Genomic DNA, 18,257 nt, shown 5'->3' with positions numbered 1-18,257 from the left:
TTTTTGTCTCATTTTTATGTATACAGCACCATTACTAATTCTACCTGCTTTCCAATATGTATTGTGTATAAATTTGTGTCCCAGGGCCTATTTCACAAAACTAGGATAAGGGATTAAGCTGGGATATCTTGGTGATCCTGGCTCAATTTATCCGTGATCCGGTTGCACTAAAGCTGGATTAGGGGGCAGTAGGATGTTATGGTATAAATTACCACGGAGATTTATTCTGTGGAGCTAGCCTGCTCCAGACCAGGCTAAATTCCAGGATCTATTTAATCTCATCCCTTATGTCAGTCAGCAGTCACCACAAACGTAAACTAATAGTTATTCCACTGCCCACTATACATTGTTATCACATATAACTAGACCCACTGTCATTATTTAAATGTTTGTGATCATTAATTTCAATCATTTTGGGTAAATGATGATTTTTAGATGATGTTGCTATCATTAGATAATTTACAGTTTCCCATAGACTATAAGGCTATATATAAAATGATAGAATATTAGGGCCACTTTGAGAATGAAGTCATAATATAGTAACCCGTTGTTTTGGAGGAGGACAGTTGTTAAAATGACAGCTGTGGGGCATTTCGTGGAATTGTTCAGTATGGTTTCACAAACAAGGACATACTTAATATTTTGCCACATCAGCATCACATGTTGCGTCACATGGTTTCACACACAAGGACATACTTAATCTTTTGGCTCATCAGCATCACAGTGTCAGGACTAAAAAGAATATGCATCTTTTCAGCAGAAAGAACCAGCCTCATAAAACCAGCCTCCTTCTTCCACAGTGTGGCCCTAATACTCTGTCATAAAATAATCATTCCATATAAATCTAAAAACACAAAGTGTAACATTATGTTCCTTTATTGAATAAGGATAAAACAAAGCAGGTAAACCATCAGCTCCTTTCGAAACTGAAGTCACACAGTGACTCTACAAGATGGAAAGCACAGAATCAAAGCATATTATACAACAAAAGGATAAATACACATTCGGAAGTCTGTATATAAAACACACCCCGCATGTCTGCACACTGAAATAAATGCAGGACAAATCCATTCACATCAACTGAACAGACAAATGAATGGATGCAGTAACCTCCCTGCAAGCTTGTATTACACACAGTATACAGCACAAACATCATAAGAGGCCAAATCAATTTAAAAAAAAAAAAAATATATATATATATATACATTATATCTAGACATATTTAACCAAATTTGAAAGCACACATACTAACTAAAATAATTCAACACATATTGTTCCTTCAGCAGGTCCCTTGGTCGTCATCAGGGAAGATTGCCGGATTGTCCCAGTCCATGGCTGGTGGCACTCTGGGGGCCTCTCCTTCCTCAAGCAGGCCACATTGTGGAGGACAGCACAAGCCACAGTAATGTCACATGCCCTCACAGGGCTGACCCTTAATTTGTGAAGGCAATGAAAGCGTGAGTTCAGGAGGCCAAAGGTCATTTCAATTCTGGCCCTAGTCCTGGCATGGGCATGGTTGTAGGCCTGCTGTGCTTCCCGGTGGTCTGTGAAAGGTGTCAGGAGAAAAGGCTGGCAGCCATACCCCCTGTCTCCCAGCAAAACACCAGAGAATTCACCTGTCAACACAATATCTCATCCTTACTACCTCATAAACACAGTGATATTCTTGACACAGCCATGATGTAAAAAGTGTTTATTAATAGGGGGTACAGCATCTGGGTCCTGTTACAGAAATGAGATTTTCTGATGACTCCTCAAATGATGACTCCTCATCATTGTAGACTGAATAGTACTTTCACAGGCTTGACATGATACTTCATGCCTTCTGGAATACAGAGAGATGGTCTCATCATCATCGCCATCATGTGCTGTTGCTGCTGCACTGCTTCACCCTATCACATTTAATCAGATTCATATTGAAGCTAGTAGACAAGACATGCCAGGCCTACAGTATGCCTTTGATGGCCTACTCACTGGATCAGCATCGTCTGGTGCTTGTGCTGGTGGCTCTAACAGTAACACAGTGCTGCCAGACACTGTAAGGCAATAGGCAAACCAAAGTCAGACAGTCCAAATGGATTCAATATGAATGTGGTTGTGTCCCATGTAGAGATGGAAGGACATACCTTGTATGAAGCGGGTGGCATCTTGGGAGGGACCTATGCTTGTCTCTTTCCTCTCAGGGATCCCCTCCAACACGGGCCTGCCTTTATTTAGCTCTAAGGCTATGTCCTCTGTTGGGGTGAGGTCAGCTTTTGATGACCCACCACCCGTGCCTTGTCTGTGGGTATTCTTTAGGCCTAAAACAGTACAGACAATGTGTGAGCAGGCACCTTCTGGGTACAAAATATGCTTGTGCATTGTTAAGTATTAGTCAGCGCCCTTGTATTTGATTTTGACTCTGCCATGTCCGTTTTGGCCCGGTCATGTTTAATCTACATCACACACACACACACCACACACACACACACACACACACACACACACACACACACCACACGAAAAGAGACACTTTCTTTATCACACAAGAACATTCAATCAACACACATTGGAGTCAGTGAGCAAGTGACCTTGGGTCCTTTAAAAGGCGCTATATAAATTAAAGTGATTATTATTATCAGCTCATCTATTTATTCAATTCAATTTTATTTTATTTATATAGTGCTGTTCACAGTTGTTTCATTGTTTCAAAGCAGCTTTACATTAATAAAAGCAGGAGAACACAGAAAAATCGGTGGACAACATAAGAAGCAGAGTACAACGGCTAAGATTAACACTAGTACTAGTGTACTAGTACTAGTGAGCATAGTAATAATGTAAGGCTTTGATAATTTATCAAAGCCTTATACAGTGTGATGGAGTTACTTTACATAATTTCACTCATATCTGCAGTCCATTTCAATTAAAAATTCACCTGTTTCATAATCAGAGTACAACTGCGTTTTTGGAGATGTGAATTAACTATTTGGATTGTAATTGTGATGTTTCAGCGGAGCGGTGAGTGTGTAATTGTGCACTACTTACGCATTCAGGCGGTCTGCAATACTTTGCCACACTTTTTCTCTTTGCTTTATCACTGTGGCGGTGTTGCCTTTCTTCTTATGTCTTTTACCTCCTCGTATGCCTCCATGAGGATTTGTGCCTCCGACGGGGAAAAGTATGCCGCTCTAGTTGCCATGGTGAATCAGTGAATCTGTGATCGGTGGCTGGTCTGTTTGAGTGAGCACATATCTAGGATTGGTTTCACCTGGCTTGATGAATCCGTGTCTGCTCATCCTGGCTTGGTCTTTGTGCAACCAATTAAGCCTGGACGCACTTGTTTTGGATTCATTGAGCTCAGCTCAGTCATTTATCCTGGATGTCTTAATTCTACATTTGTGCAACGGGCCCCTGGTCTTTCATACTGGTTATTTAATAATAATAATAATAATAATAATAATAATAATAATAATAATAATAATAATAATCAACCCTCCCTGAAAGGTGTTAAACATTGAAATGTGTGTGATTTCTTTAAGGATTTAGGTGCTAATTTGTTGGTTGGTGCTGGTGCTGTTTATTGTGTTTTTCCCATGAGAAGTCAGTATTTGTGTGCCATCCATGAAGATAGTGATCAAATATAACGGAGAAAATGGTCATTTTCTGTTAGCACTGTTTGCTAACAGGAGGCACAGATGTACTTGCTGTGGCTAGGATAAACTTACTTAAGTCCTTAGATCTGTCTTTGTTTTATGTAGCACCATGATCCTGGAGAAACGTCTGATTTCACTGTGTACTGCAACAGCTATATATGGTGTAAATGACAATATAAGCTTATTGAATCTTGTGGTGAAAATGTTTACTTCAGATATGTTTATAAGGCCTTGTCCTTCTATGCTCATGACTGGTAGTTATTGTGACTAGAAATTGTCATTGCCAGGGGTTGTTTTCTTAGAAGGACAGAGGGGACTGGAGATGGCGGGACTTAGGCTCATAAACAGCTTCTAGTAGACCTTGGTAAGACAAGATTAGCTTGATCAGCAGGTGAATCCTGTTTGAATCCTGTCTATAAAATCTTGATGTAATCAATGATCGGGGCCCTTCCTCTCTCATGCTACATGAGGAGCGTGGGGTCCTGCTCCGCATCAGAACACAATAAACTGTGAAAGAATTTTAATCTTGCCCGTGCCTACCAGTGTGATACTTCATACTTTAAATCTCTCAAAACTCAAACTTCCACAACACTCTTGACATGACTTGACTAATAACATGTTCTTGAGAAGTGGAAGCAAAAAAACACAGACACAAAGAAAACATGGACTGAGACACGCCTTGAAGTATTTACACCCTTTTTGTTACAGCCTAGAACTAAATAGACTTAACCCTGATTAAGCCTACATTCTAAAGATTTGTGTTTATTAGAAGTTTATTTAGAAGTTTGTTTTTTCAAGTAGAAATGGTTGAAATTTTCAATGAATTTTCAAAAAAAGCATCACCTGATTGAACATGGAATCAAATGTAACATAACGTTACACAAAAGCAAAGGTTTTACATTATATCTAAAAGATCTGATTTCAATTAACTGCAAATATCACTGCATATTTTTTTACCAGTAACAGCCTACACTACTTATTCAGCAGCATGTACAGTAAAATAGCACTTGATCCAGCACATCATATTATTTTGCATGCTATTTGTGTATTTATGTTACACCCTGTCGGTTCTTTGTGTCTACACACGTGAGGAAACCATGAGCTTAAATCCTAAAATCGATGTCACAAAATCAAAATGTCTTTACAGGATGTATGCTATATTATTATATATTGCCATGGGTTGAAGATGTGCATGATATCTGTAAGAAATCCTTACTGTGCTTATCTCACCTTTAAATACAGCCCTACTGCACTGTGTATTTGCATATGAAAACGATTTCCCAAACCAGGGAGCGTGCACAGCAGACGACTAACACGTTTAATATAAGACAGAATCTCCATTTCAACTTTGTGTACCTGTGCTAGTTCTAATGAAATTACGTCTGGAGCTATCCAACCCTTCCAGGCTCACTTTGCACGCTACATGGTGAATAGTTCATTTTTAAAGCACTCTGCTGTTTACCTGATCCTTTTACAACAGGTTTAGCAAGAAAACTCCCTAATGAACAATTATTCTTACAGTTTCCTTCCTTATTGTTTTAGTTTCTTTGAGTAGATAAGCAGTGAACTAATTAAGTAATGCACTGTTTAGTTGTTGTTGTTTTTATTTATACAAGCAATGCTAACCAGTGTGTTTGGGTATAGGTTGCATAGTTTAATTATGGGTGGGTGTATCACCAGTGATTAACTGATGATGATACCCCCATCCAGTGACTTATAACCAACAGTGAAGAGTCATTCTACTGAAAGGAATTCAGAGCACTGTCAACATGGTGATGACAACAAACTCTCTCTGAATGTCAGTACAGTAAGAACAACGATGACACGACCGTGGTGGGTCTCATCAACAAGAACGACGAGTCAGCATACAGGGAGGAGGTGCAACAACTAACTGCCTGGTGTAGAGCCAACAACCTTTCTCTGAATGTGGATAAAACTAAAGAGATGGTTGTGGACTTCAGGAGAGCACGGAGTGACTACTCTCCGCTGAACATCGACGGATCATCTGTGGAGATCGTCAAGAGCACCAAATTTCTTGGTGTTCATCTAGCGGAGAACCTCACCTGGTCACTCCACACCAGCGCCATCACCAGGAAAGCCCAGCAGCGTCTCTACTTCCTACGAAGGCTGAGGAAGGCACATCTCCCTCCCCCCATCCTGACCATGTTCTACAGAGGGACCATTGAGAGCATCCTGAGCAGCTGCATCACTGTCTGGTTCGGGAACTGCACCATCTCAGAACGCAAGACCCTGCAGCGGATTGTGAGGACAGCGGAGAAGATCATTGGGGTCTCTCTTCCCTCTATCACAGACACTTACACCACACGCTGCATCCGCAAAGCCAACAGCATTGTGGATGACCCCACACACCCCTCACACACACTCTTCACCCTCCTGCCATCTGGAAAAAGGTACCGAAGCATTCGGGCCCTCACGACCAGACTGTGTAACAGTTTCTTCCCACAAGCCATCAGACTTCTCAACAACTGAAATGTACTGTACTGAGCACAACATACACACACATCATCTGTATGGACTGCATAGACCCTCACAAAACACACACACTGACACAACATACTGTTTACATGCTGCTTACAATCCAGCAAACTGTTTACATGCTGTTTTGCACACCTTGTCTGCTGTTTTTTGCACAAACTGTCCCAACATTTCAGCCGTTTTTGCACATACTGTACAATATCTCAGCCATTTCGCACATACTATATTAACACATACAGTATTAACACTGGTCGGTCGGCGCTGTTTCTGTGACTGTTTCTGTGACTGTTTACTATTTATTGTCTTTTGTGTACTGCATTTTTTGTACTTTTTGTATTGTCTTGTAACTTGTGTCTGCACTGTCATTGTCCTGCACTGTCTGGTCCTGCACTGTCTTTAGTCCTGCACTGTCTTTTGTCCTGCACTGTCTTGTCTGTCTTGTTTGTCTTGTCCTGCACTGTTTGCACCAGGTTGCACAGTTGCACTTTATGTGGCTAAGACTACTTACAAGTCTTTAGCCCTGTCTTTGTTTCTATGTAGCACCTTGATCCTGGAGAAACGTCGTCTCATTTCACTATGTACTGCAACAGCTATATATGGTTGAAATGACAATAAAAGCTTCTTGACTTGACTTGACTTGACTTGAACAAGAATTACAGGAACCACAGGTATTTAAGAGCTACAAGTTTTTGGCGTTCTTTCAACACTCAAAAGATCTCTCCTGGAGCCTTTACACCAGTGACCCAGTGGTAAGATCATCCCATCAGAGTCTCTACTTGCTGCACCACAGAGAACATTCTGACTGACTGCGTCAGTGTTTGGAACGGCAGCTGCTCTTTTTCCGACCACTAAGCTCTTCAGAGAGTGGCGAGAACAGCAGAGCTCGTCATTGGTAATAATCACCAAACACACTGTATAAGAAAGACTCTCACTATCATTATCATAAAGGACATGAATGCATACATGCTCAAATGTAAACAGAAGTGCCCTCTGGCAGTCACGTCTGTTGCATCTGTTTACGATCACATTAACGTCAAGCCATCAGACTAACTGACAACCTATAGAACCCGCTGTCACTCCCAGACAATTACTGTACCTATAATTATTCTTCTGACTACTTTGTATAAACCACTTTACTATTCCATTGCCCAACAGTGCTAACATTTACTTGCAACTGTATTTGTACATCTAAGTCTAGTAATTGTTTGTGTAGTGCACAAGCTTTTCTTTGTACAAGTTTATTTGTACAAATGATAAAGAACTCTTGGCTTGACTTAATCACTTGTGTAGCGCTTTAATGCACTCGGTGTTGAAAAGCTTCATTCAAATATGAGATTTTAGTTCTCACACATTGGAAAATGAGAACCATGGTGGAGTCACGATGCTGTGATTTCACCCTCTAGTGGTCTTGTGTGTGAAAACAAGAATATTTTGCCAATAATTTATAGTTTCTGGAATTTTTTCTTTTCTTTCTTTTCTTTTTTTTCTTTCTTTTTTTTTTTTTTTTTAACAAACAAGACAAAATACAAGTCCACAGCCTGGTTTACTATATAAAATATTAATAATTCATTTTGCTTAAAACCTTGAATTAATCTAGCCACAGGGGTTGCAAACCAGTGACTTCTGTGCCAGTCCCAAGCCCAGATAAGGGGCAGTGGTGGCTCAACTGCATAAGGGTCTGGGTTGTTGATCAGAGGATAGGGGTTCAAGGCCCAGCACAGCCAAGCTGCCACTGCTGGGCCCTTGAGCAAGGCCCTCAACCCTCCCTGCTCCAGGGGCGCTGTATCATAGCTGCCACTGCACTCTGACCCCAACCTCCTCAGTTGAGGTACGTGAAGAAAAGAATTCCACTGTACTGCAATGTATATGTGGCGATAATAAAGGCTTCTAAGGCTTCCCGTTCTATTATTCTATTCTTCTATAAATAGAGAGGGCTGCGTCGGGAAGGGCGAGTCGTCAGTGTGAATTCCATACCAGTCGAGGCCCAAGTTAACAACAACCGCCACCGGTGCTGTTGACATGCAGGGTGCTGGCGGAAATTGGGCTACTGTTGGTCGAGGAAGGAGAGGAGGAAGAAGGGTTCGTCGGTAGAGAAAAGAGGAAAGGCAGGAGTATAGGACTGAAATAGAGACACTTAAAGGCAGTGTCATCAAGGCAGGATACACCCTGGACGGAGTGCCAACCCATCGCCGGGCACACACACACTCTACGGACAATTTTTCCAGAGATGCCAATCAACCTACCATGCATGTCTTTAGACCGGGGAGGAAACCGGAGTACCCGGAGGAAACCCCCGAGGCACGGGGAGAACATGCAAACTCCACACACACAAGGCGGAGGCGGGAATCGAACCCCCAACCCTGAACCCTATATCTAAATTCTAATTTTTATATATATATATATATATATATATATACTCATCCATATACTCATATATATATAAAACATACTCATCCACATTCCATCCCATTCATTTGTACAGTTTTGTTTATTTATCTATTTGTTTGTTTGTTTGTTTATTTAATTTTTTTATTTTAGCCACACTTAAAATTTTTCCTCATGTTTATACTTCAATATGGAAGAGACCTAAAACACATTTAACTACATGTCATTCTGTGCACGCTTATGCATGTGACAAATAAAAATCGAATTTTGTGTAATGCAGTGCTGTAATTGTCATGGTCACCACAGACAATTCCTCCCATTACCACTAGAGGGCAATTATTCAGTTATTCAATTATTCAGTTTTCAGTTCATTTCTTGTCTCGTCTGCTCTATTTTCTCCTTTGATTTTGCAAGCCTGTTTTCCATTCAGGAATCTCCATGGACAATGATGTTTGCAGATGACATTGTGATCTGTAGTGAGAGTAGAGAGCAGGTGGAGGAACACCTGGAAAGGTGGAGGTCTGCTCTGGAAAGAACAGGAATGAAAGTCAGTCGTAGTAAGACAGAATACATGTGTTTGAATGAAAGGGTGGGAGGTAGAACAGTGCGGTTACAGGGGGCTGAGGTCAAGAAAGAGCAGGAGTTTAAGTATTTGGGGTCAAGCATCCAGTGCGATGGGGAGTGTGTAAAAGAGGTGAAGAGGCGAGTGCAGGCAGGTTGGAGTGGTTGGAGAAAAGTGTCAGGAGTGTTGTGTGACAGAAAAGTGTCAGCAAGAATCAAAGTAAAGGTGTAGAAGACAGTAGTGAGAGCAGCTCTGTTGTATGGGTTAGAGACTGTAGTGGTGAGGAAAAGACATGAGGCAGTGATGGAGGTAGCAGAGATGAGGATGATGAGGTTCTCTTTAGGAGTGATGAGGATGGACAGGATTAGGAACGAGCACATCAAAGGGACAGCTCAGGTTGGCTGTTTTAGGGACAAGGTCAGAAAGAATAGATTGAGATGGTTTGGACATATACAGATGAGGGAGATGGTTATATTGTTAGAAGGATCGTGGAGTAGTATGTATATATACATACATTTTTCCTCATGTTTCTAGTTACTTCAATAAGGAAGAGTCCTAAAGCACATCTGACTACATGTCATACTCTGTATGCTTATGCATGTGACAAATAAAATTTGAATTTTGTGTAATGCAGTGCCGTAATTGTCATGATCACCAGACAATTCCTCCCATTACCACTAGAGGGCAATTATTATTCAGTTATTCAGTCATTCAGTTTTCAGTTCATTTCTTGTCTCGTCTGCTCTATTTTCTCCTTTGATTTTCCATTCTATAATTAGTCAACCTATTTAAGTTCCGTGTTTTGGAGCATTACTACGGTAAAAGTTTGCACTGTAATTCATTTTAGTTTTCATGCTTAGTTAAACCAAGCCATTGTGTTGTAGTTGTGTGTTCTTTCCCAGTCTCTGATAGTTCTTCTAGTTATTAAGTGTTAAACCTTCTACCCTTGCATCTGCCTTCACTTCTGCAGCAGAATTGAGAAGCTGCTCAACAGCTGGAGGAACACCTGGACTGAGTAGTATAGCTTTGATGAGGAGTGTTAACGAGTCCAGATCAGGTCACATGGTTTTGTTTCACTTCCCTTGTAACCACAATGAATAATTTCCAGGATATCCCCACCTCCATCTTCAAAGTCTCTACATTTGTGAGCTTGAAAATTGGCCTTGAATTCCATTCGATTTATATTCTGTACAATATTTAGAATTTAGCAGTTACCATTAATGTTAAGTTTATCTCTTGATAAGAAAGGATTCAGATTAAATTTGAGGTTTTTCTAAGCAACAATATAGAACGGTAACCCTTTATGGTCCACTGGCAAAGCTTTACTCTTGGTTTGCATGTCTCAACAAAAGAACATCGACATAGACTAAGTATGAAATCAAATCAAATCAAATCAAATTTTAGTTGTGTATGTGACAAATAAAATTTTATTTCATTTGGTTTCATACTTAGTCTATGTCGATGTTCTTTTGTTGCTCCCTGTTAGCAGTTGTTACATCTATGTACCTGCCTCTTGATATACACCACACGTGTCTCAGAGAGTATGGTGACCCATACTCAGAATTTGTTCTCTGCATTTAACCCATCCAAAGTGCACACACACAGCAGTGAACACACACACCGTGAACCCATTTATGCTGCGGTGCCCAGGGAGCATTGGGGGGGGTTTGGTGCCTTGCTCAAGGGCACCTCAGTCGTGGCTAGCCCGAGACTCAAACCCACAACCTCAGGGTTAGGAGTCAGACTCTCTAACCATTAGGCCACGACTTCATCAGACTCATCATTTTGTTGAATCTGTGTCCAGAGCTGCTTCGGATTTCTGTTCTTAGCTGAAAGACGTGGAGCCTGTTGTGGACTTCTGCTTTTCTGTTGCTTGTGTGCAAAATCCAAAGAGATCAGCTGTTATAGAAAGGGTAATAATAACTTTCCTTCCATTCTGATGGTGGATGATACATTGGTTCGTTGATTAAATAATTAGAAAGAAATTGAATTAATTATCCAGTATAAAGTATTCAGAGCCATTTCTTCTTTAATGATGTAGTCTGCATTATCATACGCTGCCTGGAAACATTTTAAGCTAATGCCATAATGTATAACCAGCTATGGATGTAGGTAACGGCGTTAATACAGAGAAACATACAAGTATACAATTATTATTTTCTCCTAACTATGCAAAACGTCTAACTGTGTCTATTATTTGAGTCTGGTTAGCATATTTATTTTCTCTTGCTAGGTCTACATTATGGCAAACACAAATAGGGCAACGTGGGAAAAAACTCTGTCTGATCTTGCATGGTTATTAGTGCATGACAGACTGCTTTTGGAAACAAATGATCTCTTGAGACTTTCATGCAAAAATCTACATAAATATAGAGTTTAGACTTGAGGATGCATGAATGTGTCGATTGAAGACAAATTCAACAGATTAGATTAAATTTCTGATTAGAAATGACAGATCTTTATAATGTGGCCGGCGAGTATACGTAACATTTGCGACGTTTTGTTTGGCAAAATTGAGTTGCATGAGGTTTTGTTTTAAATATCTATTTTAAAAAAATTACGCTACAGACAAGAATTCAGGCACCTTTCTGCTGAGATACAGTCTTTCTTTTATAGTCGTTTGCTATACTGCACTCCTAAAATGCATTGCAACATGAAGTAGTGTGTATTAAGTGCAAATCCATTAAGGTCCATCCATTAAGGAAGAAAACCTCAACAACATTTAGGGGGTTTTTACACCTGGTCACTTCATGCGTTTTCTGTGATCAGATAGCTATCCGATGGTAAAAAGACCAGGTCTAAATGCCCTCCGAAACTTTTTCGAGACGGATATAAATCCGATCGTTCAAACCACTTCAGGAGGTGGTCTGGGACGCATTTCAGATGAAACTGGACAGGTGTAAATGAATGTGGTTGTTCAAGCCACATACGTCAGCGCTATACTCCTCCCAAACGGAAGTACATCACTCGCAAGTGACTCACGTCGTGCATCGTGCCAGAAATAAATAAATGTAAATGCTGTTTTTTGTAGCATAACCATCATAACAAGTTTTTCCGTCTTCTTTTTGATGGCATTCTGAAAAAAAAAAAATGCATACACCAAAGCGTGTTCCATTTCAATTACCCTGGAAATGAGATAAAATATATTTGCATTTTGGGCGGGAGTAGAAAGATCGGATTGATATCCGATTCGCCGAGACGCATTTATGTGGCCTAATGTAAATGGAACAGTTTTAACAAATCAGATAGCTATCGGATCAGAGAAAACACATGACGTGACCAGGTGTATAAAGGCCCTTAGCTAAGCTATTTAGCCAGCTAACATGACCGTGCTTTATACGCCAATGCTAAATAGAGGTGGTGATCAATCTGAGGAACCATATTCTAAAAAATTCAATCATTTATGTATCAATTGTATTTTATATACGTAGTAAACCAGGCTATGGACTTGTATTTTGTCTTGTTTGTAAATAAAAGTCCAGAAACTATAAATTATTAGCAAAATAATTTTTTTTTTTTATCATTAGGAAATGATTACAAAGTGCTGTTATTGTTTCAACGATTGGCTTTTTATTCAGTGATGTTAATTTTTTATACTTCCCATTATCTTGTCACTTCAGTTGAACCTTAAACTGACCCAAAGGGTTAAAACGAAGTCATGTGGTCATGTGTCTGGGGTTAACACCTAAGACAATGGTAGAAAATGTCTTCCCCATGAACTATTAGCCAACAGTTTGAGGCCACCAGCAATCAGTTCATCCAGAGGCAGGAAGTGGAAAATCACATGGATTTTCCAGCTAGCTAGCATTTATGAAAAGTTAATCACACACACTCTTTCCTTTAGCCTTGACCTGGTGGTTTCCGAGTAATGGCTAGTTAGATAAGATATGGTTGTAAATAATTTCAGCATGAGGAAGTAAGATAAAAAAAAGTTTTCACATATTCGGTGTAAGAAGATGCGGTACGATGAGCTGGAAGTGAAACTGCTTAAACAAGCACACTGTGAAATGCACAGCGAATGCATGGTGTGAAAAATGTTAACTGCACAGCTCATGATAGAAAAAAGTTATGTGGCATCTGTTTTTAATCACTGTAAAGAAATGAAGTATTATATCACTGGTAAAGAGGTAAATATACAGAGCAACTAAAGCTAAACTAAAGGAAAGGTTATGGAAAAAATGCAAATTCTCAAAACAAGACCCTCAATGACTATATTCATATAAGCCTTTAGCCACTAAAGTGGAGTGTGACATTATAAATTAAATCAATTCTGTGATGAAGGCAGCTTTATTTGTCACATATACATTACAGCAAAGTGGAATTCTTTTCCTAGCTAAGGACAAGTGAAAGTTAAGGGCTTTGCTCAAGGGCCCAACATTGGCAGCTTGGCAGTACTGGGGTTCAAACTATCAACCTTCTGATTAACAGACATGTGTCAAGGTTTTTTTTAACGATCTGCATGGAAATAAAGTCGCTGTGATGCCTCCTGGAAGAAGGAAGCTGTCGTCTTTACACCCGCGGGAGTCAGTGCTTCCGAGGGTCATTTTCTAATAGATGTGATGTTCACGGACTCATTAATTTGCATGAATTTCTATGGTTGTGTGCCTGTCTGTTTTTGTAGCGACTTAACAATTTGTTCCTAAACAGCTCTGACAGTTTGAGACCACTGTTTCATCTTAATAGTCACACCCTTACTCATGAGGGCAGCCGTATTAGTCATGTACAGTAATTGTTTTGTATTTTTTCTTCTCCTATGAGAAGGTGGAATTGTTCTTGAATGCAATAATTTACATTTTGCCAAATCTTACTACAGTATAAAAATTGCTTTTAATATGTTTTTAATGATATGACGAACAATAAAGCATTTTTTTTTGCACTAGTGCAGAATGCTCGATTCTGATTGGTCAGCAGCTCTGACGGTAGTTTTATCTGCAAGGTTAGTCTGTTAAATGCTCTCATTATTAATTATTATTAATGATTATTATTTTTATTATTACATATAGTAAGTGCAGCAACCTGAACACTATGCATCTATTTAGTTGGTCATTTCTACAGTATAGAGCATTCATTCATTCATACATTCATTCATTCATTCATTCATTTTCTACCGCTTATCCGAACTACCTCGGGTCACGGGGAGCCTGTGCCTATCTCAGGCGTCATCGGGCATCAAGGCAGGATACACCCTGGACGGAGTGCCAACCCATCACAGGGCACACACACTCTCATTCACTCACGCACTATGGACAATTTTCCAGAGATGCCAATCAACCTACCATGCATGTCTTTGGACCGGGGGAGGAAACCGGAGTACCCGGAGGAGGAGGCGGGAATCGTACCCCCAACCCTGGAGGTGTGAGGCGAACGTGATAACCACTAAGCCACCGTGCCCCCCAGTACAGAGCAGTACATGAATAAGCATCCTAACATTTCTTCCAAACACGATAAAAGACATTTCAGTCAACACCATTGAAGCACCACTCGTTTACACAACAGCTGAAAAATCATTTATTTACTCCATTTACATTTTTAAAAAAAGTTACTATTAAAAAATTACTATTAAAAAGTAGAAAAGAAGTTTTGCATAATCACATGTCTCCAATTACCACAAGCCAACCACAGAGACAAGACATTGTCTTTTTTATAAAGACGCTCGTGACAGAGAAGCAGAAATTGTGTTAGTGAAAATGAAGCAACTCAGACTTCCACTTTTTTTCACTTACACAAGCACAAAAATCAAAACTCACACACCATGGTTATTTTTCCTACATCTAAGAAACAATACTGACAGAAAATACTGCTAATAATAAAACTACTGATTTCTCCTTTTCTTTAAAAAAATAAAATAAAATAAATAAATAATGTCCCAAAAGCAGATTTCAAGTTTAAGGGGAATATTTGATCCATTTTAGTTCCTGTTGTTCCTTTTTTTTTTTTACTTTTTGTTCCACATAAAACAATTACAGCAAATGTATATTCGTTTGGAACCAAATGGCAAAAGCGTAAAAAAAATAAATAAATATGTACAGCTAAAAAATCAAACAGCATTTAACTAAAAGCAACCAACATTTTTAATTCCTTTTATCCGCTTGATTTCTGAATTGGTTTTGTATTGTACTCGACATAATCCGAGTATAATAATAAATAGTTTTTTGCTATTGACACACACACACACACACACACACACACACACACACACACACACACACACACACACACACTCTTTCCTTTAGCCTTGACCTGGTGGTTTCCGAGTTATGGCTAGTTAGATAAAACATGTATCAGTAGTTTGAGTCTGTTTGTAATAATCCGAGCAAGTTGTGGCTGTTTTCTTTGTAAATCATAAAGACATCGCTTAATAGATAAAAAAGATGGAAAAAATATAAAAAAAGTACTTTTTTACAAAAAGTACAAGTCTTTAATTAAGAAAAAAGTCATTGCTGAGACGATTCCCCTAGCAATTTATTCCTTACTTATGTGATAAAACAAACACCATTTCTGAAGATCGTTTTATGTTGTTATCACAAAACCGGTGAAAATACGCTGTTTAATTCGTAAACCCTGATATCTGACATCATATCATTAAACAGAAAGACATTTTCAGCTCTTACTAAAGGCACCGATGTGAAAAGGGGTGAACAGATGACAGACGATATTTTGTACCAATTTTCTTTTTTTTTTTTTTTTTAAATAATTTCTTTCGCTGGAAGATTTGAACATGAACATTGAACTGAAAAGGAATGAACAAAGTCATGCAGTACTTAAATATTCAAATATGTTCATGGTTCGTGAGGTTTTATTTTTGGGACAGAGATGAGTGTGTATGGGTGGAAAGTCTACACTAGCTACTTCCTCTTTTAGAATAATTCTTTAACTGTTAAATATAGTAAAGAATTTTAAAAGCTATTATTTTTCGATTATTTAGATATTCTAGCTCTATGTTGATGCTGTATAAAAATATATAAAATGCTCTCGTCCCATCTCAGCGTACCTCACAATCCACGCTGGACCTGTGAGTACACGCAGTCGTCTTCCACTTTGGGTGTCTGCCGGGGATTTTTGGCAGGAGTGTTAAACACCAGCTCGCCGTACTGCACCTCCTCCTCGTACTTCTTCGGCTTCTTTTTGCTGGCTCGAGGAACCACAGTGGCGTACTCCACATCCTCGACCTGAGCTCGAGCTGGACCACAAGAAAACCACATGTTATGCTCGAAATTGCTATGTGATCAAGGTTTCGTGATAAAATGCTGAAGAAAGGCCACATTTTACACGTATACTGTAAATATAAATAAACATATCCTGTTCTGTACTCTGTATTTTTTTTAAATTCATTTTACATTTAGTTCGGGTTTGAGACTCTGAACTCAAAGAGACCACTATTTAAAAGTATGATCATTCTCAACGCGTCACAAAATTGTGGTGAACCACAACTGGTTCCACTCCTATCACCTCAGAGCAAAAATCTGAAGCTTCGCTGTGAGCAGATAAACACAGAACTGGGCCAGTTCATGAGGTTTATGTGGTTTTCAGACACACGGGTAGATCGTAACTATATAATAGGTTGCAGTATAATGAAGTGTGCTTAAGTTTTTTATTATTATTATTATTATTATTGTTATTAATAGACAAAAAGTAAAGATAAAAAAACGTAGATAAGAAATCTGCTGAAGATAAAATTGGTGTGGAAATGAGCTTCAAATTGAGGAACAAAACTTCAAATTGATCAACTTCAGATAAAACTGAAGCCATGCGTAATTACTTCCTTCCTTGATTAGTTAGAACCGAAAGTCAAGGCAAGCTCCTCGTTAAAATTTTATGCATTCCTGTAGTTAAATTCATACAGAGTTTGATCTGCAGTTTGTTCAGTCAATAAAGTGTGTAAAAGTCTTACATGTCCTGGCTCTGGTCTCTGTGTTGTTTGCGGCTGAATGGTTGATGTGTGCGTACAGCACGCCGTCATCCTGAGAAGCAGCTGTAAAAAAACAAACAAACTGACAAATCTTTTAAAGCGGTATTAATCTTCATAGAGCTGTAGAAAAGCAGCTCTGTAGAAAAGGCAGTAGCTAAAATGAATAAAACTCACAAAAATGCGACCTTAAAAATATGACTTTGACCAAATTGCCAGATGGGCTGGATAAAGTATCTCAAAAAGCTTATGGTCAGTGAAGAGAGTGTAAAGTTTACACCGAATGATGTTTTATTCCAATACGTGAATGACTTTACGCAGCACACTGCTGCCACATGACTGGCTGACTAGATGACTGCACACACGTTTCTATGTCTAACATGGCTAGTGAGTATACATCATAACAATCTTCGCTCATCTAATAAGTAAAGCCCTGAAAAAAAAAACTGCAATCTTCTGACCTTTGTTCTTAGGGCCGTGTGTCTTCTTGTACGTGTAGAATGCGAAGATGGATAAGATGATCAAAACCACACAAATTGAGCCCAGGATAGCAAAAATTAATTCTGCAAAAAAAAAAAGAGTGAAAAAAGAAAAAAAAACAAAAAAAAAACAACAGTCAAAAAACACTTGGAGTGGAGAGAAATCCATGGCATGACATAACAACAACGATAATGATGTCAGTAAGAATAAAAGCAAACAAGCTTTTAGCTCAGTACAGACATAGTTAGCGCTTGGTTTCATTATATATATATATATATATATATATATATATATATATATATATATATATATATATATATATATATAAAACAGATATATATAGAAGAGTAGTACATATGTACTTCTTCTTTATTTTAGTAGTGCATGTCATGGCATTATTGACTTACTTAGAAACTCAAAGCTATTAATGAAGCTTGGGGGGATCGTGGTTAGAGTTTGATTGCAGCTGTTAGTCTCATTGTGGCTTACTGTGGAATTCGTACCAAGGGAAGATATTGAACTGCTCCAGTTGTTTTCCACTGTTGAAGTCGTAGTTGTTGTGGTCTCTGTGAATGCACATCAATGAAGCATCACTAGCACACTAGCACTCTAATGACAAGCTACAGATTGAAACAAAACAAAAAACATATATAATGAGTCACCAGCTTATTGCCTTGAACACTGTAGGACCTCATAAGCTAGTACCAGCATGAAACATCACAATATTTTACGTGTCAGTGTCACTGCTGTGATGAAAATGTTCCTCCGTGTACAGTATAGACGCCTATGGGTAACT

At 39.0% G+C, this 18,257-nt stretch overlaps 1 protein-coding gene and 1 long non-coding RNA gene across 3 annotated transcripts in view; both read right to left on the bottom strand.

Annotated features, from left to right (window-relative positions):
* Window positions 1-860: 860 nt before the first annotated feature.
* LOC132861214 (uncharacterized) lies at window positions 861-5,707 on the bottom strand. 2 transcript variants are annotated; one of them, XR_009649907.1, is made up of 3 exons: window positions 2,127-5,706; window positions 1,975-2,036; window positions 861-1,892 (listed from the first exon to the last, which is right to left on the bottom strand). It is a non-coding gene; the product is annotated as an uncharacterized LOC132861214 (long non-coding RNA). The 2 variants fall into 2 exon arrangements; XR_009649906.1 differs by having other exon boundaries at window positions 861-2,036; window positions 2,127-5,707.
* Window positions 5,708-14,559: 8,852 nt separating this feature from the next.
* LOC132861210 (uncharacterized) overlaps window positions 14,560-18,257 on the bottom strand; it is a 192,152-nt gene continuing 188,454 nt past the window's right edge. The window contains exons 13-16 of the mRNA XM_060892620.1: window positions 17,869-18,027; window positions 17,443-17,544; window positions 16,967-17,047; window positions 14,560-16,255 (exon numbers count right to left, since the gene is read on the bottom strand). Coding sequence (XP_060748603.1) covers window positions 16,068-16,255; window positions 16,967-17,047; window positions 17,443-17,544; window positions 17,869-18,027 — 530 coding nt within the window. The 3' untranslated portion in view covers window positions 14,560-16,067. The remainder of the gene's footprint in view (window positions 16,256-16,966; window positions 17,048-17,442; window positions 17,545-17,868; window positions 18,028-18,257) is intronic.

This window comes from Tachysurus vachellii, chromosome 18, assembly GCF_030014155.1.
Source record: "Tachysurus vachellii isolate PV-2020 chromosome 18, HZAU_Pvac_v1, whole genome shotgun sequence".
NCBI lineage: Eukaryota > Metazoa > Chordata > Actinopteri > Siluriformes > Bagridae > Tachysurus > Tachysurus vachellii.
Note: the sequence above shows the minus strand (reverse complement) of the source record. Positions and strands in the feature narration are given on the sequence as shown.